The sequence below is a fragment of the Microcaecilia unicolor genome, chromosome 2, assembly GCF_901765095.1.
Source record: "Microcaecilia unicolor chromosome 2, aMicUni1.1, whole genome shotgun sequence".
Lineage (NCBI taxonomy): Eukaryota > Metazoa > Chordata > Amphibia > Gymnophiona > Siphonopidae > Microcaecilia > Microcaecilia unicolor.
This window is the reverse complement of record NC_044032.1, coordinates 651826524-651853919: the sequence shown is the minus strand read 5'-3', so window position 1 is coordinate 651853919 and position 27396 is coordinate 651826524. Positions and strand designations below refer to the sequence as shown.

The window sequence follows — 27396 nt, the reverse complement described above, 5'->3', positions numbered from 1 at the left end:
TTTGAGGAATGGACGTCAGTGGGGTTTTTTTTTTTTCATTCTTTTACAATTCATAGGGGCTGCTGAAATTACCAGCAGTACTTAGTAGGGGAAGCTAAAAATAAAAACGTGAGGTTTCTCCCGTAATGAAGTTCGATCCATGGACAATGGAAGAAACTAAAAAGATATTTTCTCAGCTTGCATGATATATTTGCCATCCACCTGTCCCTCTCTTAGGTAGGCTGGTCGGAAAAAGCTCTTTACACTCATTGGGGCCACATCTGTAATCACTTTGGATGCTATGCTTCGGGAATATAATTTAAGTGCCTAACTAATTTTTGCAGAAAGAGTTGAGTTGGTCTGGGGGTTTCCTTGGGCTGACTTTGCATTCAGTTCTGCAATTAAATGCACACAATGCCAGGGAGCAAGTGCCAAAGACGGCTTTGAAATTTCACATGCAGCGAAGTCAGGAAAGTAAAAATTAACTCTGGAAAGGAGATCCTGTATTCCTTGGCACTGCATTGGAATAATGCGTCTATTAGGGATTAAGTCTTTCTCGTCCCGCAGGGAACTTGCATTTTGAAATCTCTTTCAGGAGGTTGGTAAGCCATCTCTGGTTCAGGAAAATATCTGACTAGTTAATTAAAGACATGTTGTACAGGAGGAGGCTCTCTCCTCTTAGCTCAAATCTGTACTTATCATACAATTTGTTAAATGTAAAATCCCATCTGTCTCCAGAACACTGTTCAAGACAATTCAAAATGCTTAAAATTTGCTCTCTCATGAACTTCAGTCTAATATGGTGACCAGTTTACAATCTTTAGCTTGATCGCTACAAACTACTACCAAATCCAAGGAATACAACTCCAAGGGTATAAAACTAGTTATAAGACCCAGCCGGGTTGTTTGATAACATAACATAAGATAGCCATACTAGGTCAGACCATGGTCCATCTATCCCAGTATTCTGCTTCCAGCAGTGGCCAATCCATGTCACGAATAAACTGGTAGAAACCCAAGAGTAACAAGATTCCGGAATCCCAAATAGTAGCAAGATTCCATGCTACCAATCCCAGGGTAAGCATGGCTTCCCCATAAAAGGAACTCACCTTCCTCTGCCACCATCTCACGGTGGTAAAACTGCTTCTGTTCAGATCCAGTAAATTACCCAATTCCAGATTATCCCTTTCCTTTCCAGGGTCTCCTTGACTTTTTGCCACTATTGAGGATGACCCACCTAGCTTCTTCTTTCCAACCTCCTCTCTGTAAAAGGTCTGCACCCATCCAGCATTGGGCTTGAGCCCATGACCTTGAGATGTAAGAGTCTCATGCTGGGGATAAGCAGTATAAAAATGTTTTGTACTTTTTGGGATCTTGCCAGGTGTTTGTGACCTGGATTGGTCACTGTTGGAAACAGGATGCTGGTCTTGATGGACCTTTGGTCTGTCCCAGTATGGCAATACTTAGGTGTACTTATGCTGTATCGACTGAGCTAGCCAAATCATAAGAGCTAAACCTGGGCCCCTTGTTCTCAAACCACTGCACTAACCATTAGGCTACACCACAACTCTAACAAACAGCCTGCTCCATGCAAATTGGGGCAGAACAGATGGTTAAGTGACTTACCCAAAGTAACAAGCACAGCAGTGGGATTTGAGCTCTAGCTTCCATGTTTCCAACACATCACTCTAACCACTAGGCTACTCCTCTACTTCACTGCGTTACAACGGGATTTGTACCCCTGTCCCTTGGCTTACAGTCCACTGCACATACCACTAGGCTACTCCTTTGACCCTAGAGATAGTTTATCTTTGTAAAACTAATGAAGCTTCAAGGTGCAGAAAAGATAAGATGATATTTTTGCCCAACTTGTATGGCTGCCTTTGAAGCAATTTCAGAATTTGAAATTAGAATCGATGAGGGCGGCTTGGTGTCTTAGTGGCTGCATTGCACATTGTTGTACAGAAGATTTACCTGGAATGTACTTCAGAAAGGCGGTATATCAAGAATCTAGTAAATATCAAGAATTTTATAGTAATAATAAACATCCCTTGCTACTGCAGGAGCTAATCCCAGCCATTCCTTTCAGTGAAAACATCCATGTTCTTGGGTTTTGTCTGGATTGTAGGCCTCTGTGATCCTTCAGATATACATTCGGCTAAGCAACAGCTGTGATATGGTGCTCCCTTATCAATGCCTACATTCCTGCCCTCCCCTTCTCTCATTCTCTACATGTTTATTTCTCTGTCCTATAATACCACAGTATTCCTTTTCTTTCTCTGAATTTGTTTTGTAAGACAGTATATCAAGTGAAATAAACCCATCAACCGTTTGACAGTAGTAGCTCAAAGCGAGTTACATTCGGGTACAGTAGGCATTCCCTATCCCTCGAGAGTTCACAGTCTAAGGTGTACCTGAGGCAGTGAAGTGACTTTAGGCAAGATTACAAGGTGCTGCAGGCAAGATTTGAACAATGCTTCCATGGTGTCAGGCCAGTCGTAGGTGGAGTTTGTTCATTGTAAATGCTTCACAAACTGTGACCACATTTGTTGCGACAAGATCTAGTGGCAGTTGCCCAGATCTTATTATCAAGATAAGTTTATGAGAATACTTTGTAGGTAGGGTTGGCTCAGTCGTAGCTAAGCATGGAAGGCAGAAGAATCAGACAAAACTAAGTTTCTATTGGCGTGGGGTACAGTCTCAGTCTCAACACTCCTATCAGAAGGTATTGTCCTGACACCGAAGAGAAGCGCTCATGGGATTCAGAGGAGGATCCAAGGTACTTTTCCTCTGATGAGTCCTATGGAATTCCCTCTGAACCATCCCCTCCACCTAAAAGGAAAAAGTCTTCTCCAGAGAGCCTTTCATTCCCTGCTTTGGTTAGAGAAATGGCTGATGCTATTCCTTTGGAAGTGAAGGACGAGCCCAGGGCCAAGATGCTCGAGGTCTTGGACTACAGTCTCCTCTAGGGAGTCTGTGACTGTCCCTCTCCACGAGATACTCCAGGAAGTCCTCGTTAGGAACTGGGACTCCGCGCTGTCGATCCCTGTCATGCCCAAGAAGATCGACACCCAGTATCGGATCCACAGTGCACTTGGTTTTGATAAACCTCAGTTGCCTCACAATTCCAAGGTGGTGGAATCCAGGGACTATGCCTTGGCGCCCCAGGTAGAGAAGTTAGAATCCTGGAGTCTTTTGGGAGGAAGATGTGCCAGGCTTTCAGTGCTCATCTCCCGAATACAATCATACCAGTTCTTCAAGAACATCCACTTGCAAAACTCGGTGTGCAGTAGTTGGACCTGGCTGAGGTGCTCCTTTCGGAGCAAGCCGAATCACTTCACCAGTTGGTCAAACAGCTGAAGGCATGTCAAAAGTTCTTGGCCAGGGCACTTACGACACTTTTGATATGGCATCTATGATCTCTGCTAGACTATCATGCTGCGTGTGTCGATTTGGAACTTTCTGTTCAGCAGAGGTTGGCGGGATGCCCCACGACAGGGGGATAATATTTTTGGAGAGAAGTAGAGGAGGTCACTGACCAATAAAAAAAACATACTGATACCATCTCTTCTCTCTCCTGCTGGACGCCTTCTGCATCTACCTAGGAGGAGTGCCTATGACTATCAGAGGTGTAGGTACAACCCTCAGCTTGCCAGCCTGTTCAGGCGCAGCCCCAGCGCACTCATTCACATCAACAGCATGCGCCTAAGCCCCTGCTGCTCCCCAGTCAAAACAAGGGATGAGCTTTTCACTGGCTTCAGCATAACATAGCCACAGTAAAAGTGTCTGTACCAGATGACTTGCCGGTTGGGGGGAGGTTGAAGGTTTTCTATGAAAGGTGGCCCCTTTTAACTGCCGACTGGTGGGTTCTTCAAATAGTCTCAGATATGCACTCAATTTGTATCAAAAACCTCCAAATTTCCTACCAAGAGCTCATTCATTTAACTCTTAGCCCTTCTGAAGGTCCATGCAGTCGAGCACGTTCCACTAGGGGAGGAAGGGCGGGGATTCTGTTCCAGGTACTTCCTCGTGCAGAAGAAAACAGGAGGGATGCGTCCCATCCTAGACCTAAGGCTCTGAACAAATTCCTAGTCCGAGAAAAAGTTCAGGATGGTTTCCCTGGGCACCTTTCTCCCAATGATTCAGAAAATGATTGACTATGCTCTCTGGACTTAAAGGATGTGAATACTCACATCCCGATACGTCCAGCCCACCAGAAGTATCTTCAATTTCAGCTGGAAACACATCAATTTCAGTACCGTGTGTTGCCTTTTGGCCTCGCATTAGCTCCCAGGGTCTTCACCAAATGTCTAGCGGTAATTCTTCCTAACTCTTATCCCTTACTTGTCCTGTCTGTCTGTCATAATTAGATGTAAGCTTTATTGAGCAGGGACTGTCTCTCCATGTTCAAGTGTGAAGCGCTGCTTACATCCGGTAGCGCTATAGAAATGATAAGTAGTAGTAGGTAGTTGCAGCATCGCTACGCAGACTGAGAGTCCATGTGTTCCCATATCTCGACAATTGGCTGGTGAAGAGCACCTCTTCAGATGAAGCTCAGGAGCCCGTGCAAATGACTATTCAGGTGCTCAAGCTAATAGGGTTCATTTTAAACTACCCTAAGTCCCATCTTCACACTATCCAGTGATTGGAATTCATAGGAACGCTACTCGGTACACAGAAGGTTTGAGCCTACCTTCCAGAGATGAGAGCGGACACTCTTGCTGCACTCACTTCCATGATTCGAGACTCTCAGCAGGTCACAGCTCAGCAGATGTTGAGGTTATTGGGCCACATGGTTTCCACAGTGTATGTTACACCCATTACGTCTTCACATGAGATCATCCCAATGGACTTTGGCTTCTCAGTAGTATCAAGCCACGAGAAGCCTGGAAGATGTCTTCCAAGTGTCCCTAGAGCTTATACGCTCTCTTCAGTGGTGAACTATTAGATCCAATTTGACTCTTGGACTTCCATTCCAAATTCCTCAGCCACAAAAGGTGCTGACGATGGATGCATCTCTCCTAAGGTGTTTGGTCCACCCAGGAAACAGATTTTCAGGTCAATCTCCTGGAGATCCGAGCAATCTGGAACACTCTAAAGGCTTTCATAGATCGGCTGTCTCATCAAATTGTACTCATTCAAACAGACAATCAGTTTGCAATGTATAACACCAACAAGCAGGGGGGCAACCGGATCATTCCCTTTGTGTCAGGGGCCGTCCGAATGTGGTATTGGGCTTTCCAGCATGGCATGTTCCTTGGAGCCACTTATCTGGTGGGCAAAAACAGACTGAGCAGGATAATGCAACCACACGAGTGGTCTCTCAATATTGGCATAGCCCGCAAGATCTTCTGAGAGTGGGGCACCCCCTTGGTGGATCTTTTTGCCACTCATATCAACCACAAAGTCACTCAGTTCTGTTGCAGACTTCAGGTCCACAACAGACTAGTGTCAGATGCCTTCCTTCTCATTGGGGGAAAGGTCTTCTGTATGCGTATCTTCCCATACCCCTAGTGGGGAAAACTTTGTTGAAACTCAAGCAAGACTTTGGAACCATAATTCTGATCATGCTGTACTGGCCACAGCAGATATGGTTCCGTCTTCTTCTGGACTTTTCCTCTGAAGACCTTGAAGATTTGAGTGTTTTTTGACCCTCATCACTCAGGACAAGGGGTCTCTTCTACATCCTAACCTCAAGTCTCTGGCTCTCACAGCATGGAAGTTGAATTTGCTTCCTTGGGTCTTTCGGAGGTTGTCTCCCGTGTCTTGCTGGCTTCAAGGAAAGACTCCACTAAGAGGTGCTATTCTTTCAAATGGAGGAGGTTTGCCATCTGGTGTGAGAGCAAGGCCTTAGATCTCCTTGCTTGTCCTTCACAGTCCCTGCTTGAATACCTTCTACACCTATCAGAGTCTGGTCTCAAGACCAACTCCGTAAGGGTTCACCTTAGTGCAATTAGTGCTTATCATCAGCATGTAGAAGGTAAGCCCATATTATTATTATTATTATTATTTGTTACATTTGTATCCCACATTTTTCCACCTATTTGCAGGCTCAATGTGGCTTACATAATACCGTAAAGGCTTTCGCCAAGTCCGGTAGAGAAACAAATACAAGGTGATAGTGTGGTCGGGTAAGGTACATGTGCTTCAGGTACAATGGGGGTTGAGAGGGGATAAGATTATATATTGTCCATTACGATCTTTGGTTTTGTTGTGTTGCAGGGTGTAGGTGTTTATGTTGTGTCGGTGAGATATGCCTTTTTGAACAGGTTGGTTTTTAGTGATTTCCTGAAGTTTAGGTGGGCGTAGGTTGTTTTCACATCTTTTGGCAATGCGTTCCATTGTTGGGTGCTTATATAGAAGAAGCTGGATGCACAGCTTGCTTTGTATTTAAGGCCTTTGCAGTTTGGGTAGTGGAGGTTTAGGTATGTTCGAGATGATCTGGTTATGTTTCTGCTTGGTAGGTCTATGAGGTTTGTCATGTATCCTGGGGCTTGGCCGTAGATAATTTTGTGGACCAGGGTGCATATTTTGAAGGTAATACGTTCTTTGATTGGAAGCCAATGCAGTTTTTCTTGGAGGGGTTTGGCACTTTCGAATCACGATTTGCCAAATATCAGCCTGGCTGCTGTGTTTTGAGCGGTCTGGAGTTTCTTTGTGAGTTATTCTTTGCATCCCGCATAAATTCCTTTGCAGTAATCTGCATGGCTTGTATTAGGTTGTGAAATATTTCCCTCGGGAAGAAAGGTTTTACGCGTTTAAGTTTCCACTTTGAGTGGAACATATCTGGACAGCCTTTAGTTGTTCGCTTCATGAGAGGTTTGCTTTTGTCAAAGCCCCCTATTAAAACTCCACCAGTGTCATGGGATCTCAACGTTTTTCTCGCCTAGTTGATGAAAGCTCCTTTCAAACCACTGAATTCCTGCCATCTGAAGTACTTAATCTGGAAGGTCGTTTTCTTGGTGGCTGTAACTTCAGCTTGTAGAGTCCGAGAGCTTCAGGCCTTAGTGATGGATACACTTTACACTAAGTTCATCACAAGAGAGTAGTCCTCCGCACTCACCCTAAGTTCCTACCAAAAGTGGTGTCGGATTTCAGTCTGATCCTGTCAATTGTCTTGACAATATTCTTTCCCCAACCTCATGCTCATCCTGGCGAAAGCACCTTGCACACCTTGGATTGCAAGAGAGCATTGGCCTACTTCTTAGAACAGACCAGGCCCCACAGACAGTCCACCCAACTTTTTGTTTCTTTTGATCCCAACAGGATGGGGGTCGCCATTGGGAAATGCACCATTTCTAATTGGCTGGCAGATTGCATTTCCTTCACTTATACCCAGGCTGGGCTGGCCCTAGAGGGTCATGTCATGGCTCATAATGTCAGAGCCATGGCTGCATCGGCAGCCCACTTGAGGTCAGCCTCCGTTGAAGAAATTTGCAAGGCTGCAACATGGTCTTCAGGCCACACATTCACATCATACTACTGCCATAAGCAGGATACCCGACGTGACAGTCGGTTTGGCCAGACAGTGTTGCAGAATCTGTTTGGGGTCTAGAATCCAACTCCACCCTCCTAGGCCCATTTTATTCTGTTCCAGGTTGTACTCTCATTCAGATTGTGTAGAGTTTCAGATTAATCTGCGTTATGTCCTTGCCGTTGCAAGGCCCAATTGATCAATGTTTTATTTTTGGTGAGCCTGGATGCTAGGGATTCCTCGTTTGTGAGAATTAATAAACTTGCTTGTCCTTGAACAAAGCTAAGGTACTTACCTGTAGCAGGTGTTCTCCATGGACAGCAGGCTTTATATTCTCACAATCCCTCCCACCTCCCCTTGGAGTTCTCTCCTTTGTTATTATTTTTTTTTTTGTATTATTGCTATAGTATTAAACTGAGGAGACTGCGTTCTCGTGGCAGGCGGGAAGGCATGAGTGCATGCACGATGGCTTGTCTCATGCTCCACAAAGCTCTACTTATACTCATTATAAGTCCTGGACCCCAGATGATGTGGGTTGGCGTCACCCACTTGTGAGAATATAAAGCCTGCTGTCCTCGGAGAACACCTGCTACAGTTAAGTACCTTAGCTTTATCTCCACCACTTCCACCAGGAAGCATCCACCACATCTATCCTTCAGCCTGACATTCACCATTCTATCCTTGAAAAAGTATTTCCTGATGTTACTCCAAAGTCCACTACCCTGCGTCCTCAAATCATGTCCTCTAGTTTTACTGCATCCACATCTGTGGAAAAAGAGTTGTCTATTAATATCTTTCAAGTATTAAAACATCAATGTCATATCTCCCCCTTCTTTCCCCAAGGGCAGGGTTCCTTAACTCAGTCCTTGGGAGACACCCAGCCGGTCAAGTTTTCAGGATATCCACAATGAATATGCATGAGATCAAATTGCAGTCATATTCATTGTACTGGCTGGGTATATCCCAAAGACTGGATTGAAAATCCCTCCTGTAGGGTACACATATTCAGGTCCTCAAGTCTCTTCTCGTATGCCTTTTGGGCAAACCCTGTACCATTTTTGTCACCATCCTTTGGACCATTTCAAGTCTTATGTCCTTGTAACAATAGTAAAATCACCAAATGGTGGCATAAAAGAACACAATTAGAACAATGAGCTAAACTTAAATTCTAGTAATAATAATATTGTCTCCATATCTGCTTTGTTGTTGATATTATTATTATACATAGCACATAAGACTAACAAAGATTTGTTTGGTATCACTGGAGAATTCAAGCTTCATCCAGAAGCTTTAGGAATTATCCAGGTATCTTCGTAAAATGTAGCTTGAACCCAACAAAACTGTTTTCTGTAAGTTTGCTGTTCTCAAATCTGAAATTTCAAGGTTTTGTAGACATTTGTCCAGCCTAAGGCTCCCATGACAATAGGGATAACCCGACATGGCTTGTTCCAGAGTTTTGCCATTTCTGTTGTCAGGTCTTGATACTTTGTTATTTTTTCCAATTCTTCGTCTTTAATTTTTGTGTCTGCTGGTATCGTAATGTTGATGAAAATCACTGTGCTGTTTTCACTTACTATGTTATTGGGTATGTTATGTTCCAAATGTCAGTCTGTTTGAATTTGAAAGTCCCATAAAATATTGACTTTTTCATTTTCCATGACTTTTTGTACGCAGTGGTTAACTGTAAAATTGTACTTTTTACATGAGCGCCAGTGGATCATCGTGGCTACCCTGTCATGACATTGTTTGAAGTCAATTTGGGCAATCCTATTCCAGCCACTGAGCATGTGGTCAATAGTTTCATCTTTATCATTACAGCCTATAACTACTATTAGCTTATTTACCGTATTTTTCGGACCATAAGACGCACCTAGGTTTTCCTCCCAAATTTGGAGGGAAAATAAAGTGCATCTTATAGTCCGAAAAATAATTACAGGTCCCCCTCCCTGTTCCAGGCACCCTCCCTCCGTTACAGGCATCTCCCTCCATTACAGGCACCCTCCCTCCGTTACAGGCACCACCTTCCCTCCGTTACAGGCACCTCCCTCCGTTACAGGCTCCCTCCCTCCCTCCGTTACAGGCACCTCCCTCCCTCCGTTACAGGCTCCCTCCCTCCCTCCGTTACAGGCATCTCCCTCCGTTACAGGCCCCCTCCCTCCCTCCGTTACAGGCACCTCCCTCCCTCCGTTACAGGCTCCCTCCCTCCCTCCCTTACAGGCACCTCCCTCCCTCCGTTACAGGCTCCCTCCCTCCCTCCCTCCGTTACAGGCATCTCCCTCCGTTACAGGCTCCCTCCCTCCCTCCGTTACAGGCTCCCTCCCTCCCTCCGTTACAGGCACCTCCCTCCCTCCGTTACAGGCTCCCTCCCTCCCTCCGTTACAGGCATCTCCCTCCGTTACAGGCTCCCTCCCTCCCTCCGTTACAGGCACCTCCCTCCCTCCCTTGCAGGCACCTCCCTCCCTCCGTTACAGGCTCCCTCCCTCCCTCCCTCCGTTACAGGCATCTCCCTCCGTTACAGGCTCCCTCCCTCCCTCCGTTACAGGCTCCCTCCCTCCCTCCGTTACAGGCACCTCCCTCCCTCCGTTACAGGCTCCCTCCCTCCCTCCGTTACAGGCATCTCCCTCCGTTACAGGCTCCCTCCCTCCCTCTGTTACAGGCTCCCTCCCTCCCTCCGTTGGAATTTTAAAACTCCTCATCTCGTCGGTGTGACTCGAAGTAGCAGTAGCGCTTCAGCGCCCACAAGGGCGGGACCAGAGAGCTGAGAGAGAGAAGGCTGGCTGAGTGAAGAGCGACATGCACGCTGAAGCGCTGCTGCTACCGCAAGTCACACCGACGAGGTGAGGAGTTTTAAAATTCCAACGCAGGGAGAGAGGGGTGCCTGTAACGGAGGGAGGGAGGCTACATTCGGACTATAAGACGCACCCCCCACCCCCCATTTTCCTCCCAAATTTGGGAGGAAAAAAGTGCGTCTTATAGTCCGAAAAATACGGTATTTATTAGGATTTACCATCTTTTTGAAGGAATTCACTCAAGGCGGTGTACAGTAAGAATAAATCAAACATGAGCAATAGACAATTACAGCAGTAAAAATATTCAAATAAGAATACAAAGTATGACCTAGTACACTGCTTACAATGTCAACACCAATACGCAATAAAACATTTTAATAGACAGCGGAAGGTATAAGCCAAGATGGAACATATAGATAGGTAGGAGAGTAAGAGGAGTTAGAAAGTAAGGCAACTAATTTAAAGAAAGGTGCACATGAGGTCAGAGAGATGGTTAAATATTATCTCAGCTAGGATAGGAGTGGATAAACATGTCACTCCTTGTGTGTGTGAGTGAGAGTAACAAGTTAGTTACTTCTTGCATTAAAGGCCTGGTTGAAGCAGGGGCGTAGCCAGACCTCACGGTGGGAGGGGGCCAGAGCTCGAGGTTGGGAGCACATTTTGAGTGCCGCCCTGCCATCCCTCGCCTTGCCTCCTCGCCCCCTCCCCCCCCCCCCCGCCGCCTCGCTCTGTCCCCCCCCCAAAGCCTCGCCTCGCCCCTCACAAGCAGATACCTTTGCTGGTGGGGGTCCCCAACCCCCGCCAGCTGAAGCCTTTTTCAGCGTGGTCTCCGGCGCAGCTGCGTTCGCTGCCTGCCCCCTGCTCTTCTTCCTTCTTGCTCCTCCTGTGCACGCTGACGCTAGAAAAAAGAGCAGGGGGCAGGCAGCAAACGCAGCTGCGCCGGAGACCGATGAGCGTCAGCATGCACAAGAGGAACAAGAAAGAAGAGCAGGGGGCAGGCAGCGAACGTGGCTGCGCCGGAGACCGATGAGCGTCAGCGTGCACAAGAGGAACAAGAAAGAAGAGCAGGGGGCAGGCAGCGAACGTGGCTGCGCCGGAGACCGATGAGCGTCAGCGTGCACAAGAGGAACAAGAAAGAAGAGCAGGGGGCAGGCAGCGAACGTGGCTGAGCCGGAGACCGTGCTGAAGAAAGCTTCGGCTGGTGGGGGTTGGGGACCCCCGCCAGCAAAACCAGGGGCCCGGATGAAATTTGCAGGGGCCCAGGCCCCTGTGGCCCCCTGTAACTACGCCCCTGGTTTGAAGAGCCAAGCTTTCACCTGCTTCCTGAAGTAGAGATAGTCCTGTGTTAAGCACAGCCTTTCAGGGAGTGCATTCCAGTTGAAATATGTTGAATGTTTGCTTTCATGCAGTTAGTTTGTCATGCTTGTTCCTGAGCTGCAAAAATCAATCCTTCTGTCTCCGTTTTATGGAACCCATCCACAGCCATTTCCAGTTCCTGGCATTCTCCACGGTATTCTCAATTTCCTTAAGATATTGTCCATTTAAGGCCTTGCCTTTCCAGTTAGTCACACATGTTTCCAGCTGTTCATTTCTGTACTCAGTTTTTTGTCTCTTGTCACCTTTTTGATGTTTTCTCTGGAAACTTCAATTAACATTTTCTCACCGCTGGCTCTGATGTAGTCATTCAGCCCTTGTTTTTCCTCTACAACAGTCCATCTAACTTGGAGCAAACCTCATCCACCAATTTTTCGTGATCACTGTTACTTCATAGGTGCAAAGCATTGATGTATTGTCACGAGATTTCAAGTTTTTCAGTCCAGATTATCCGGTTCCTGCTTTGTATCTAACTACTGGAATGACCTTACTAGTATTCTCAATGTGCAAAAAGTGGGAATACGACCAAGGAAACCAGACACTGGAAGACGTTCTTAAATAAAAAGACTTTATTAAGGATTTGAAGACTCGACACGTCGTGTTTCGGCCGTCAGGCCTGCATCAGGAGTTTAAAAAATGATATCGTATTTGTTGGCAAGACTGACCTGCCGTGCAGAGTGCTACGGAGCAATGGCGATGGAAATGCACTGAGAATTTTTCAGCAGTCTCTTATACGGAGAGTTGCTATGGAGTGATAGGGTTAAATCTTCAAAAATGGCTTGGTAGTCTTAAAAAAGACTGTTTTGAGAAAATATTACAGATAGTGCGAGCAGCGCTCTTGACGAATTTTCTCAAAACAGTCTTTTTTAAGACTACCAAGCCATTTTTGAAGATTTAACCCTATCACTCCATAGCAACTCTCCGTATAAGAGACTGCTGAAAAATTCTCAGTGCATTTCCATCGCCATTGCTCCGTAGCACTCTGCACGGCAGGTCAGTCTTGCCAACAAATACGATATCATTTTTTAAACTCCTGATGCAGGCCTGACGGCCGAAACACGACGTGTCGAGTCTTCAAATCCTTAATAAAGTCTTTTTATTTAAGAACGTCTTCCAGTGTCTGGTTTCCTTGGTCGTATTCCCACTTTTTGCACATTGTTGTTTTTACCGTGGGGTGCTTGAGTTTTCCACCTTCTAGTGGATCTTCCCTTACTAGTATTCTCACCATTAACCTTGATTTTCTGGACTCTCTTTAGGTATTCAATTTATTTATTTAAGTATCCAATCAATTAAGATAACTCATTGACTACAGCTACCTTAATCACTCCTCTCCTTCTTCTTTCTATCCTTATCTAACCTCTGCACAATAATAAATGTATATGTCACCTTGCAATGACAATGTTATCAAAACTATGTAAGCCACATTGAGCCTGCAAATAGGTGGGATAATGTGGGATACAAATGCAATAAATAATATTCTTAGTTTGTCTTATTTTTAAGTGCTCAATTTGTACATAGGGCTTTGATGTACTCCTCACCCTTCCAGCCCCATATGTGATGAATCTCTGCAGCAGGATAGTACCCCCTCCCCCTCCCCAGTTCCTTATGTGTCAGTAACACAGCCTGAGAGATTCGAGGTCTCTGACCCCTCCAAATAAATTGGGACAGCAATTTCCGCCAATGATGTATTATTTTGAAGGGGGTAGGAATGAGCAAGGCCTGAAACAAATGTAGGAGTCTAGGGAGTACATTCATCTTCAGTATGGAAATTCATCCCAGCCATGATTGGGTACCTCTATTCCATTCCCTGAGGTCAGCCTGAACTTGTCTCAATGATGGGGTGTAATTAACCTGAAATAAATTGTCCAGTTTACGAATAACCTTGACCCCTAGGTACTTAAGATGATTAGAGACACATCTAAAGGGAAAATTCTTAGTTTGCTCAAATTCAGAGCGACCCAGGGAGATGTTAAGAGCCTTAGTCTTATCTTGAGCTTGAAAGCCTCAAACTATCCCATTGGCCTTCATCTGTTGTAAAAGGACTAGTATGGAAAGACGAGGTTTGCAAAAGCAAAGGTATCACGTCATCCATAAATAATGAGATTTTGTGAATATTGTGGCCTATAGGAACCTCTTTGATATCAGGGTCTTCCCTTATACATTGTGCAAATGGTTCCATAGCTAAAGCAAATAATAAAGGGGAGGGGGACAACCCTGTCTAGTACCTCTTTCCAAATCAAAGCTGGATGTATAACCCCCATTGATTTTAATACAAACCTTATGGTTATTGTATAAAGCATTCAGCCACAAGCAGACGTCCTCATCCACACTGAACTTCCTCAAAACAGTGAACATAAAGAGCCAATGGAATGAGCAAGGCCTGAAACAAATGTAGGAGTCTAGGGAGTACATTCATCTTCAGTATGGAAATTCATCCCAGCCATGATTGGGTACCTCTATTCCATTCCCTGAGGTCAGCCTGAACTTGTCTCAATGATGGGGTGTAATTAACCTGAAATAAATTGTCCAGTTTACGAATAACCTTGACCCCTAGGTACTTAAGATGATTAGAGACACATTTAAAGGGAAAATTCTTAGTTTGCTCAAATTCAGAGGGGCTCAGGGAGATGTTAAGAGCCTTAGTCTTATCTTGAGCTTGAAAGCCTCAAACTATCCCATTGGCCTTCATCTGTTGTAAAAGGACTAGTATGGAAAGACGAGGTTTGCAAAAGCAAAGGTATCACGTCATCCATAAATAATGAGATTTTGTGAATATTGTGGCCTATAGGAACCTCTTTGATATCAGGGTCTTCCCTTATACATTGTGCAAATGGTTCCATAGCTAAAGCAAATAATAAAGGGGAGGGGGACAACCCTGTCTAGTACCTCTTTCCAAATCAAAGCTGGATGTATAACCCCCATTGATTTTAATACAAACCTTATGGTTATTGTATAAAGCATTCAGCCACAAGCAGACGTCCTCATCCACACTGAACTTCCTCAAAACAGTGAACATAAAGAGCCAATGGAATGAGCAAGGCCTGAAACAAATGTAGGAGTCTAGGGAGTACATTCATCTTCAGTATGGAAATTCATCCCAGCCATGATTGGGTACCTCTATTCCATTCCCTGAGGTCAGCCTGAACTTGTCTCAATGATGGGTGTAATTAACCTGAAATAAATTGTCCAGTTTACGAATAACCTTGACCCCTAGGTACTTAAGATGATTAGAGACACATCTAAAGGGAAAATTCTTAGTTTGCTCAAATTCAGAGCGACCCAGGGAGATGTTAAGAGCCTTAGTCTTATCTTGAGCTTGAAAGCCTCAAACTATCCCATTGGCCTTCATCTGTTGTAAAAGGACTAGTATGGAAAGACGAGGTTTGCAAAAGCAAAGGTATCACGTCATCCATAAATAATGAGATTTTGTGAATATTGTGGCCTATAGGAACCTCTTTGATATCAGGGTCTTCCCTTATACATTGTGCAAATGGTTCCATAGCTAAAGCAAATAATAAAGGGGAGGGGGACAACCCTGTCTAGTACCTCTTTCCAAATCAAAGCTGGATGTATAACCCCCATTGATTTTAATACAAACCTTATGGTTATTGTATAAAGCATTCAGCCACAAGCAGACGTCCTCATCCACACTGAACTTCCTCAAAACAGTGAACATAAAGAGCCAATGGAATGAGCAAGGCCTGAAACAAATGTAGGAGTCTAGGGAGTACATTCATCTTCAGTATGGAAATTCATCCCAGCCATGATTGGGTACCTCTATTCCATTCCCTGAGGTCAGCCTGAACTTGTCTCAATGATGGGGTGTAATTAACCTGAAATAAATTGTCCAGTTTACGAATAACCTTGACCCCTAGGTACTTAAGATGATTAGAGACACATTTAAAGGGAAAATTCTTAGTTTGCTCAAATTCAGAGGGGCTCAGGGAGATGTTAAGAGCCTTAGTCTTATCTTGAGCTTGAAAGCCTCAAACTATCCCATTGGCCTTCATCTGTTGTAAAAGGACTAGTATGGAAAGACGAGGTTTGCAAAAGCAAAGGTATCACGTCATCCATAAATAATGAGATTTTGTGAATATTGTGGCCTATAGGAACCTCTTTGATATCAGGGTCTTCCCTTATACATTGTGCAAATGGTTCCATAGCTAAAGCAAATAATAAAGGGGAGGGGGACAACCCTGTCTAGTACCTCTTTCCAAATCAAAGCTGGATGTATAACCCCCATTGATTTTAATACAAACCTTATGGTTATTGTATAAAGCATTCAGCCACAAGCAGACGTCCTCATCCACACTGAACTTCCTCAAAACAGTGAACATAAAGAGCCAATGGAATGAGCAAGGCCTGAAACAAATGTAGGAGTCTAGGGAGTACATTCATCTTCAGTATGGAAATTCATCCCAGCCATGATTGGGTACCTCTATTCCATTCCCTGAGGTCAGCCTGAACTTGTCTCAATGATGGGGTGTAATTAACCTGAAATAAATTGTCCAGTTTACGAATAACCTTGACCCCTAGGTACTTAAGATGATTAGAGACACATCTAAAGGGAAAATTCTTAGTTTGCTCAAATTCAGAGCGACCCAGGGAGATGTTAAGAGCCTTAGTCTTATCTTGAGCTTGAAAGCCTCAAACTATCCCATTGGCCTTCATCTGTTGTAAAAGGACTAGTATGGAAAGACGAGGTTTGCAAAAGCAAAGGTATCACGTCATCCATAAATAATGAGATTTTGTGAATATTGTGGCCTATAGGAACCTCTTTGATATCAGGGTCTTCCCTTATACATTGTGCAAATGGTTCCATAGCTAAAGCAAATAATAAAGGGGAGGGGGACAACCCTGTCTAGTACCTCTTTCCAAATCAAAGCTGGATGTATAACCCCCATTGATTTTAATACAAACCTTATGGTTATTGTATAAAGCATTCAGCCACAAGCAGACGTCCTCATCCACACTGAACTTCCTCAAAACAGTGAACATAAAGAGCCAATGGAATGAGCAAGGCCTGAAACAAATGTAGGAGTCTAGGGAGTACATTCATCTTCAGTATGGAAATTCATCCCAGCCATGATTGGGTACCTCTATTCCATTCCCTGAGGTCAGCCTGAACTTGTCTCAATGATGGGGTGTAATTAACCTGAAATAAATTGTCCAGTTTACGAATAACCTTGACCCCTAGGTACTTAAGATGATTAGAGACACATCTAAAGGGAAAATTCTTAGTTTGCTCAAATTCAGAGCGACCCAGGGAGATGTTAAGAGCCTTAGTCTTATCTTGAGCTTGAAAGCCTCAAACTATCCCATTGGCCTTCATCTGTTGTAAAAGGACTAGTATGGAAAGACGAGGTTTGCAAAAGCAAAGGTATCACGTCATCCATAAATAATGAGATTTTGTGAATATTGTGGCCTATAGGAACCTCTTTGATATCAGGGTCTTCCCTTATACATTGTGCAAATGGTTCCATAGCTAAAGCAAATAATAAAGGGGAGGGGGACAACCCTGTCTAGTACCTCTTTCCAAATCAAAGCTGGATGTATAACCCCCATTGATTTTAATACAAACCTTATGGTTATTGTATAAAGCATTCAGCCACAAGCAGACGTCCTCATCCACACTGAACTTCCTCAAAACAGTGAACATAAAGAGCCAATGGAATGAGCAAGGCCTGAAACAAATGTAGGAGTCTAGGGAGTACATTCATCTTCAGTATGGAAATTCATCCCAGCCATGATTGGGTACCTCTATTCCATTCCCTGAGGTCAGCCTGAACTTGTCTCAATGATGGGGTGTAATTAACCTGAAATAAATTGTCCAGTTTACGAATAACCTTGACCCCTAGGTACTTAAGATGATTAGAGACACATTTAAAGGGAAAATTCTTAGTTTGCTCAAATTCAGAGGGGCTCAGGGAGATGTTAAGAGCCTTAGTCTTATCTTGAGCTTGAAAGCCTCAAACTATCCCATTGGCCTTCATCTGTTGTAAAGGACTAGTATGGAAAGACGAGGTTTGCAAAAGCAAAGGTATCACGTCATCCATAATAATGAGATTTTGTGAATATTGTGGCCTATAGGAACCTCTTTGATATCAGGGTCTTCCCTTATACATTGTGCAAATGGTTCCATAGCTAAAGCAAATAATAAAGGGGAGGGGGACAACCCTGTCTAGTACCTCTTTCCAAATCAAAGCTGGATGTATAACCCCCATTGATTTTAATACAAACCTTATGGTTATTGTATAAAGCATTCAGCCACAAGCAGACGTCCTCATCCACACTGAACTTCCTCAAAACAGTGAACATAAAGAGCCAATGGAATGAGCAAGGCCTGAAACAAATGTAGGAGTCTAGGGAGTACATTCATCTTCAGTATGGAAATTCATCCCAGCCATGATTGGGTACCTCTATTCCATTCCCTGAGGTCAGCCTGAACTTGTCTCAATGATGGGGTGTAATTAACCTGAAATAAATTGTCCAGTTTACGAATAACCTTGACCCCTAGGTACTTAAGATGATTAGAGACACATCTAAAGGGAAAATTCTTAGTTTGCTCAAATTCAGAGCGACCCAGGGAGATGTTAAGAGCCTTAGTCTTATCTTGAGCTTGAAAGCCTCAAACTATCCCATTGGCCTTCATCTGTTGTAAAAGGACTAGTATGGAAAGACGAGGTTTGCAAAAGCAAAGGTATCACGTCATCCATAAATAATGAGATTTTGTGAATATTGTGGCCTATAGGAACCTCTTTGATATCAGGGTCTTCCCTTATACATTGTGCAAATGGTTCCATAGCTAAAGCAAATAATAAAGGGGAGGGGGACAACCCTGTCTAGTACCTCTTTCCAAATCAAAGCTGGATGTATAACCCCCATTGATTTTAATACAAACCTTATGGTTATTGTATAAAGCATTCAGCCACAAGCAGACGTCCTCATCCACACTGAACTTCCTCAAAACAGTGAACATAAAGAGCCAATGGAATGAGCAAGGCCTGAAACAAATGTAGGAGTCTAGGGAGTACATTCATCTTCAGTATGGAAATTCATCCCAGCCATGATTGGGTACCTCTATTCCATTCCCTGAGGTCAGCCTGAACTTGTCTCAATGATGGGGTGTAATTAACCTGAAATAAATTGTCCAGTTTACGAATAACCTTGACCCCTAGGTACTTAAGATGATTAGAGACACATCTAAAGGGAAAATTCTTAGTTTGCTCAAATTCAGAGCGACCCAGGGAGATGTTAAGAGCCTTAGTCTTATCTTGAGCTTGAAAGCCTCAAACTATCCCATTGGCCTTCATCTGTTGTAAAAGGACTAGTATGGAAAGACGAGGTTTGCAAAAGCAAAGGTATCACGTCATCCATAAATAATGAGATTTTGTGAATATTGTGGCCTATAGGAACCTCTTTGATATCAGGGTCTTCCCTTATACATTGTGCAAATGGTTCCATAGCTAAAGCAAATAATAAAGGGGAGGGGGACAACCCTGTCTAGTACCTCTTTCCAAATCAAAGCTGGATGTATAACCCCCATTGATTTTAATACAAACCTTATGGTTATTGTATAAAGCATTCAGCCACAAGCAGACGTCCTCATCCACACTGAACTTCCTCAAAACAGTGAACATAAAGAGCCAATGGAATGAGCAAGGCCTGAAACAAATGTAGGAGTCTAGGGAGTACATTCATCTTCAGTATGGAAATTCATCCCAGCCGTGATTGGGTACCTCTATTCCATTCCCTGAGGTCAGCCTGAACTTGTCTCAATGATGGGGTGTAATTAACCTGAAATAAATTGTCCAGTTTACGAATAACCTTGACCCCTAGGTACTTAAGATGATTAGAGACACATTTAAAGGGAAAATTCTTAGTTTGCTCAAATTCAGAGGGACCCAGGGAGATGTTAAGAGCCTTAGTCTTATCTTGAGCTTGAAAGCCTCAAACTATCCCATTGGCCTTCATCTGTTGTAAAAGGACTAGTATGGAAAGACGAGGTTTGCAAAAGCAAAGGTATCACGTCATCCATAAATAATGAGATTTTGTGAATATTGTGGCCTATAGGAACCTCTTTGATATCAGGGTCTTCCCTTATACATTGTGCAAATGGTTCCATAGCTAAAGCAAATAATAAAGGGGAGGGGGACAACCCTGTCTAGTACCTCTTTCCAAATCAAAGCTGGATGTATAACCCCCATTGATTTTAATACAAACCTTATGGTTATTGTATAAAGCATTCAGCCACAAGCAGACGTCCTCATCCACACTGAACTTCCTCAAAACAGTGAACATAAAGAGCCAATGGAATGAGCAAGGCCTGAAACAAATGTAGGAGTCTAGGGAGTACATTCATCTTCAGTATGGAAATTCATCCCAGCCATGATTGGGTACCTCTATTCCATTCCCTGAGGTCAGCCTGAACTTGTCTCAATGATGGGGTGTAATTAACCTGAAATAAATTGTCCAGTTTACGAATAACCTTGACCCCTAGGTACTTAAGATGATTAGAGACACATCTAAAGGGAAAATTCTTAGTTTGCTCAAATTCAGAGCGACCCAGGGAGATGTTAAGAGCCTTAGTCTTATCTTGAGCTTGAAAGCCTCAAACTATCCCATTGGCCTTCATCTGTTGTAAAAGGACTAGTATGGAAAGACGAGGTTTGCAAAAGCAAAGGTATCACGTCATCCATAAATAATGAGATTTTGTGAATATTGTGGCCTATAGGAACCTCTTTGATATCAGGGTCTTCCCTTATACATTGTGCAAATGGTTCCATAGCTAAAGCAAATAATAAAGGGGAGGGGGACAACCCTGTCTAGTACCTCTTTCCAAATCAAAGCTGGATGTATAACCCCCATTGATTTTAATACAAACCTTATGGTTATTGTATAAAGCATTCAGCCACAAGCAGACGTCCTCATCCACACTGAACTTCCTCAAAACAGTGAACATAAAGAGCCAATGGAATGAGCAAGGCCTGAAACAAATGTAGGAGTCTAGGGAGTACATTCATCTTCAGTATGGAAATTCATCCCAGCCATGATTGGGTACCTCTATTCCATTCCCTGAGGTCAGCCTGAACTTGTCTCAATGATGGGGTGTAATTAACCTGAAATAAATTGTCCAGTTTACGAATAACCTTGACCCCTAGGTACTTAAGATGATTAGAGACACATCTAAAGGGAAAATTCTTAGTTTGCTCAAATTCAGAGCGACCCAGGGAGATGTTAAGAGCCTTAGTCTTATCTTGAGCTTGAAAGCCTCAAACTATCCCATTGGCCTTCATCTGTTGTAAAAGGACTAGTATGGAAAGACGAGGTTTGCAAAAGCAAAGGTATCACGTCATCCATAAATAATGAGATTTTGTGAATATTGTGGCCTATAGGAACCTCTTTGATATCAGGGTCTTCCCTTATACATTGTGCAAATGGTTCCATAGCTAAAGCAAATAATAAAGGGGAGGGGGACAACCCTGTCTAGTACCTCTTTCCAAATCAAAGCTGGATGTATAACCCCCATTGATTTTAATACAAACCTTATGGTTATTGTATAAAGCATTCAGCCACAAGCAGACGTCCTCATCCACACTGAACTTCCTCAAAACAGTGAACATAAAGAGCCAATGGAATGAGCAAGGCCTGAAACAAATGTAGGAGTCTAGGGAGTACATTCATCTTCAGTATGGAAATTCATCCCAGCCATGATTGGGTACCTCTATTCCATTCCCTGAGGTCAGCCTGAACTTGTCTCAATGATGGGGTGTAATTAACCTGAAATAAATTGTCCAGTTTACGAATAACCTTGACCCCTAGGTACTTAAGATGATTAGAGACACATCTAAAGGGAAAATTCTTAGTTTGCTCAAATTCAGAGCGACCCAGGGAGATGTTAAGAGCCTTAGTCTTATCTTGAGCTTGAAAGCCTCAAACTATCCCATTGGCCTTCATCTGTTGTAAAAGGACTAGTATGGAAAGACGAGGTTTGCAAAAGCAAAGGTATCACGTCATCCATAAATAATGAGATTTTGTGAATATTGTGGCCTATAGGAACCTCTTTGATATCAGGGTCTTCCCTTATACATTGTGCAAATGGTTCCATAGCTAAAGCAAATAATAAAGGGGAGGGGGACAACCCTGTCTAGTACAGACGTTCAAATATTTGAAAGGTATTAATCCACAAACGAATCTTTTCTGGAAATGGGAAGGCGGTAGAACGAGAGGACATGAAATGAGATTGAAGGGGGGCAGACTCAGGAAAGATGTCAGGAAGTATTTCTTCACGGAGAGGGTGGTAGACGCTTGGAATGCCCTCCCGCGGGAGGTGGTGGAGATGAAAACGGTAACGGTGTTCAAACATGCGTGGGATATGCATAGAGGAATCCTGTGCAGAAGGAATGGATCCTCAGAAGCTTAGCTGAAATTGGGTGGCGAAGCAGTTGGGGGGAAGAGGGGGTGGTGGTTGGGAGGCGAGGATAGGGGAGGGCAGACTTATACGGTCTGTACCAGAGCCGGTGATGGGAGGCGGGACAGGTGGTTGGGAGGCAGGAAATACTGCTGGGCAGACTTATATGGTCTGTGCCCTGAAAAGGACAGGTACAAATTCAAGGTAAGGTATACACATATGAGTTTGTCTTGGGCAGACTGGATGGACCATGCAGGTCTTTTTCTGCCGTCATCTACTATGTTACTATGTTACCTCTTTCCAAATCAAAGCTGGATGTATAACCCCCATTGATTTTAATACAGACCTTATGGTTATTGTATAAAGCATTCAGCCACAAGCAGACGTCCTCATCCACACTGAACTTCCTCAAAACAGTGAACATAAAGGGCCAATGTACATGGTTGAACGCCTTCTCAGCGTCAATTGCCACCAACACGGCTGAGAGCTTGTACTTCTGCATCACCTAGTTAATCTGCAGGATGTACTTAATACTGTATTGTCATGATCAGGATTTATTACAGAAGGCAGGCCATGGAGCTAAACGATTTGCTAAAAGCTTTGCTAAAATTTTCAAGTCCACATTTAGCAAAAATATGGACCTATATGATCCACAAATCATACTGTAAGAGGGTAAGAGGAACACGAATTATAGCTACGTCTTGCAAGGTTCCGCGTTAGGAGTTACGGATCAAGAAAGGGATCTGGGTGTCGTCGTCGATGATACGCTGAAACCTTCTGCTCAGTGTGCTGCTGCGGCTAGGAAAGCGAATAGAATGTTGGGTGTTATTAGGAAGGGTATGGAGTCCAGGTGTGCGGATGTTATAATGCCGTTGTATCGCTCCATGGTGCGACCGCACCTGGAGTATTGTGTTCAGTACTGGTCTCCGTATCTCAAAAAAGATATAGTAGAATTGGAAAAGGTACAGCGAAGGGCGACGAAAATGATAGTGGGGATGGGACGACTTTCCTACGAAGAGAGGCTGAGAAGGCTAGGGCTTTCAGCTTGGAGAAGAGACGGCTGAGGGGAGATATGATAGAAGTGTATAAAATAATGAGTGGAATTGATCGGGTGGATGTGAAGCGACTGTTCACGCTATCCAAAAATACTAGGACTAGAGGGCATGAGTTGAAGCTACAGTGTGGTAAATTTAAAACGAATCGGAGAAAATTTTTCTTCACCCAACGTGTAATTAGACTCTGGAATTCGTTGCCGGAGAACGTGGTACGGGCGGTTAGCTTGACGGAGTTTAAAAAGGGGTTAGATAGATTCCTAAAGGACAAGTCCATAGACCGCTATTAAATGGACTTGGAAAAATTCCGCATTTTTAGGTATAACTTGTCTGGAATGTTTTTACGTTTGGGGAGCGTGCCAGGTGCCCTTGACCTGGATTGGCCACTGTCGGTGACAGGATGCTGGGCTAGATGGACCTTTGGTCTTTCCCAGTATGGCACTACTTATGTACTTATGTACTGTCTCTGCCTAGCTTGCATAAAATGGTGATACCAACTGTGTTAGAGTGTGCTGGTATCGTAACCACTACTCTCAGGGAATTAGAAAACCTGGCTAATATGGGGACCACTTCATAACATATGATTTATAAAAAGTTGGTGTAGGGGGGAGGGATCAAGATGGCGTCCTGAGCAGACGCCTGGCCGGTTTGCTCCTTACCTTTGGTAGAGTGCTGCAGCAGCAGCCGCCTCCGGCATCCACTCCAGTTCCGGTAATGAAGCAGACCCTAATCCAAGGGTTCTGCACGACGGCCGGTTTGAGTCCTCTCCTGTCTTCAGCCGTGCCAGATACGCTCTCTGGTAGCACACGAGCGGTGTCTCGCTCAGTCCCGATCAGACCGTGAGACCTAAGTAGCCTGGAAGTGGTCCCTCGTTGCAGGAGTTACAAACACCGGGAGAGTTTTCTCTGACGCCGATTCCTTTGCTGGAGGAAACCCCGGACGAGGTGTTTCACCCTGGGGAAGAGCGAGTAAATCCAGGCCTGGAACAGCAGCTTCGGCGGCACGAAGCTGGCCTTGAAGAAAAAAAGAAGGTGGGAAAAAGTCCGGGTGCCTTGGTTTCAATGCTTAAGAGGCCTAAGGTGGTAACTATGGATATTTTATGGGACACAATGCAGACTCTCAATCAATCTGTTCAGCATTTGTCTTTAATTTTTGGTGCGCAGTTCTCCGATGTTGTTAGAACTTCTTTGGAACAGACACAGAGGTTAGAGCTACAAGCTAAGACGATGGAATTCATGGAGAAGAAGATCAGTGACTTGCAGGATTCATATGGCTCTTTGGCCAAAGATAAACTTGATCTACTACTACTACTACTATTTGACATTTCTAGAGCGCTACTAGGGTTACACAGCGCTGTACAATTTAACATAGAAGGACAGTCCCTGCTCAAAGGAGCTTACAATCTAAAGGACAAATGTACAGTCAGTCAAATAGGGGCAGTCTAGATTTCCTGAAAGGTATAAAGGTTAGGTGCCGAAAGCAACATTGAAGAGGTGGGCTTTGAGCAAGGATTTGAAGATGGGTAGGGAGGGGGCTTGACGTATGGGCTCAGGGAGTTTATTCCAAGGATAGGGTGAGGCGAGGCAGAACTCCACAGGAAACTGGAATACTTGGAAAACCAGGTTAGGAGGAATACCCTCCGTTTTATAAAAGTCCTTAAATCGCCTTTAGTGGCACTCTGGACTTGGTTCGGAAATATATGACTGACATTTTGAAGTTGCCACCAGAGATCTATTTTCACACACTGCCTCCATTGTATGCAATTAGATCTCATGCATTTTCATTGCACAAAATATGGGTAAATAAATTTCAATATAGTTCTAACATACAATCAATGTGATATATTACCACGACTTTGAATTATCTCACAATTATTTATTATATATTGCAAAGTGTATTAAATCTGTTAAATCTGAAATCACATCGTTATAGAGCTGAATACAGACATCTCAACTACCTAAACAAATTTCAGTAATACAGATACACCTTATGACCCACATAGCCCCCACACCATACTAATCAAGGGATTAGAAAAAGTCTGATCAAACAGTGATGTACTTATCCCAACGATGTTCCAAACAGTCTGTCTTGAAAAGTCCACATTAACTCACACCACGATACCAAGACGTTATGATCAAATGTCCAAACACTGCTCCATGGTTATTATATGGATTAGCTAAATCAGGCTTTGCAGAACACAATAATTCCAAAATCCCAGGTGTAGTCAAGTGCCTCGCTGATCTACTTGACGGTGAAGTAAGCAGGCATATTCACTCGATAGTTACCAAAGACCTTTGTGAAAACGCTTGGCTCTGGGGTATGATGTCTAGTCTTGCTGGAGATTTTGTTTGGTAAAAGAATAGCTATACCAATATTGTTGCAGAATGAACGAAACTGCAGCACACGCTACCAGTTAGAAGAGAAGCCTGCTTTGTGGGTCTGGATAAGTTTAATGAGTGTCTTGGATAAGACAGGAAAAGTACGGTTATGAAGGAATAGTGAATTCACTTCATAACGCAAGGGGTGGAAGCAAAACCAAGTTCAAATGACCAGCCCAAACAGAAGATAAGAACATCGAAAAACTTTATTAGTACCAAGGACCCTACGCGGTCTGTGTTTCAGCAACGAAGCCTTCCTCAGGGGTCAAATGCTTGGGAGTACAATGGCGCCACAGAGGGCGTAAAAAGCCTGTATAAAACAAACAACCTGAGCCAGGGCCACCGAGAGACTGGGCTGGGCCTGGGAAAAGGCTGCCCCCTGGGCCCCGCCCTCGCCACCCCACCCCTGAGGTCACCACTGCAGCTCCACCCCCCCCCCGAGGTTGCCACCGCCGCTCCCCCCCCCCCCTCCGTCCACCACCAGGACGTCAGAAACAGAAGGAAGCCTTTTGTGGGAAGAAGAGGACCTCGGCTGGCGGGGGTTGGTGGCAGGAGGGGGGGTCGAGAGGGTCGTCGGCAGGGGGGGGGGTCAAAGTTGGTGATGGGGGGGCGGCAATGGCGGGGTGGGGTCGGCAATGGCAGGAGGGTCGGCTGCGGCGGCAGGGGGGCTAAAATGTGCACCCTCACCTCTGGCTCTGGACCCCCCTCCCGCCGAAGTCTGGCTACACCCCTGGTAAAAGAACCCCTTAATCTGTCTCTTTTTCCATCGTAAATCCCTATGTTGATATTTTCCTTGTCTCCTGTAGCCTTAATTTACTTGTCTTTGATCTTCCCAGTTATCAAATTGTGTTATATTATCCTTATCACACTTTGGGCTAGATTCTATATATGGTGCTAAAAAAAAAAAAAACCGAGCTTAAAGTTAGGCCTGGTTTATAGAATAGCACTTATACCCAGGGGTCATGTATAAATGTGGGCGCCGCCATTTGCACCAACAAAGACGTGATGCAAATGCCTGCACCTAAATTTACGCACGGAGCCCCCCACATTCCATAACTCAAAACCATGACCTTGACCCTCCCATTTTCGCGCCACCTTTTTTGGGCTGTGTGTAAAATTTAGGCGCGTAAGTTCTAATTCAATCTAATTAATGCCAATAAAAAGCCAATTATGGGCACTAATTGGCTCATTATGTAATTAAATTGAGCGCAAGTTGGGCGCACGCCCAAATTTGCACTCGCAATTTTTAAAGAATTTGGGAGGTTATGCTTTCAGGTTCTCAATCTGTATTCGCCTGCCAAACATTAATGTGAGTACTCTAGTATTGAAAATAAATTTCTTTTCTATTGGCAGATAACAGCCGTTTGCCGAGAAGCTGCACTTCAGGCGCTTCAAGAAAACATAGAAGCCAACTGCATTCTGAGAAGACACTTTGAGCACGCTTTATCCGTTGTGACACCAAGGATTCCAGAGTCGCTAAACCAGTTTTATGCAGCTTACCAGCAGTGTAGTGGTGTTCATGCTCTATGAAACGTACGTGTGCAGGCAAAGACACGTGAACAGTGTATGTAGCATGGACTGAATATGAACACACGGAGGAGGAGAGAGATCAAGCTTAGCAAACTCTTCCTCCAATCCAGAACAGCTCCACATTTACTAATGAAATGACCCCAGCGGGCAAAGCTATGGTAAATTCCCACTCTGGAAAAGAGGCTTGAGCTGAAAGGTACTGGCCAACTCGCAGCCCTGAGCGTCGAGTCCTTGTAACCATGGGCAAGTCGCATTCTCGGTGCCTCGATTTATCCAACTGTCCTTGGTCCATAGTAGCAATAGCATGGTTCCACATCCCCTTTAGAGCCTACCGGACAGCACACGTGTCAAATGTGCACTGCTAAACCACTTGCACATTTCTAAGACGTTGACCTGTAGAGCAGACTTG

The 27396-nt window shown here is 44.2% G+C and overlaps 1 protein-coding gene across 1 annotated transcript in view; it reads left to right on the top strand.

The window, feature by feature from the left end:
* The window catches only part of NUDT6 (nudix hydrolase 6), an 89995-nt gene extending 63008 nt beyond the window's left edge, over positions 1–26987 (top strand). The window contains exon 6 of the mRNA XM_030192261.1: positions 26811–26987. Within this exon, the coding sequence (XP_030048121.1) occupies positions 26811–26987 (177 nt within the window). The remainder of the gene's footprint in view (positions 1–26810) is intronic.
* Positions 26988–27396: the final 409 nt, after the last annotated feature.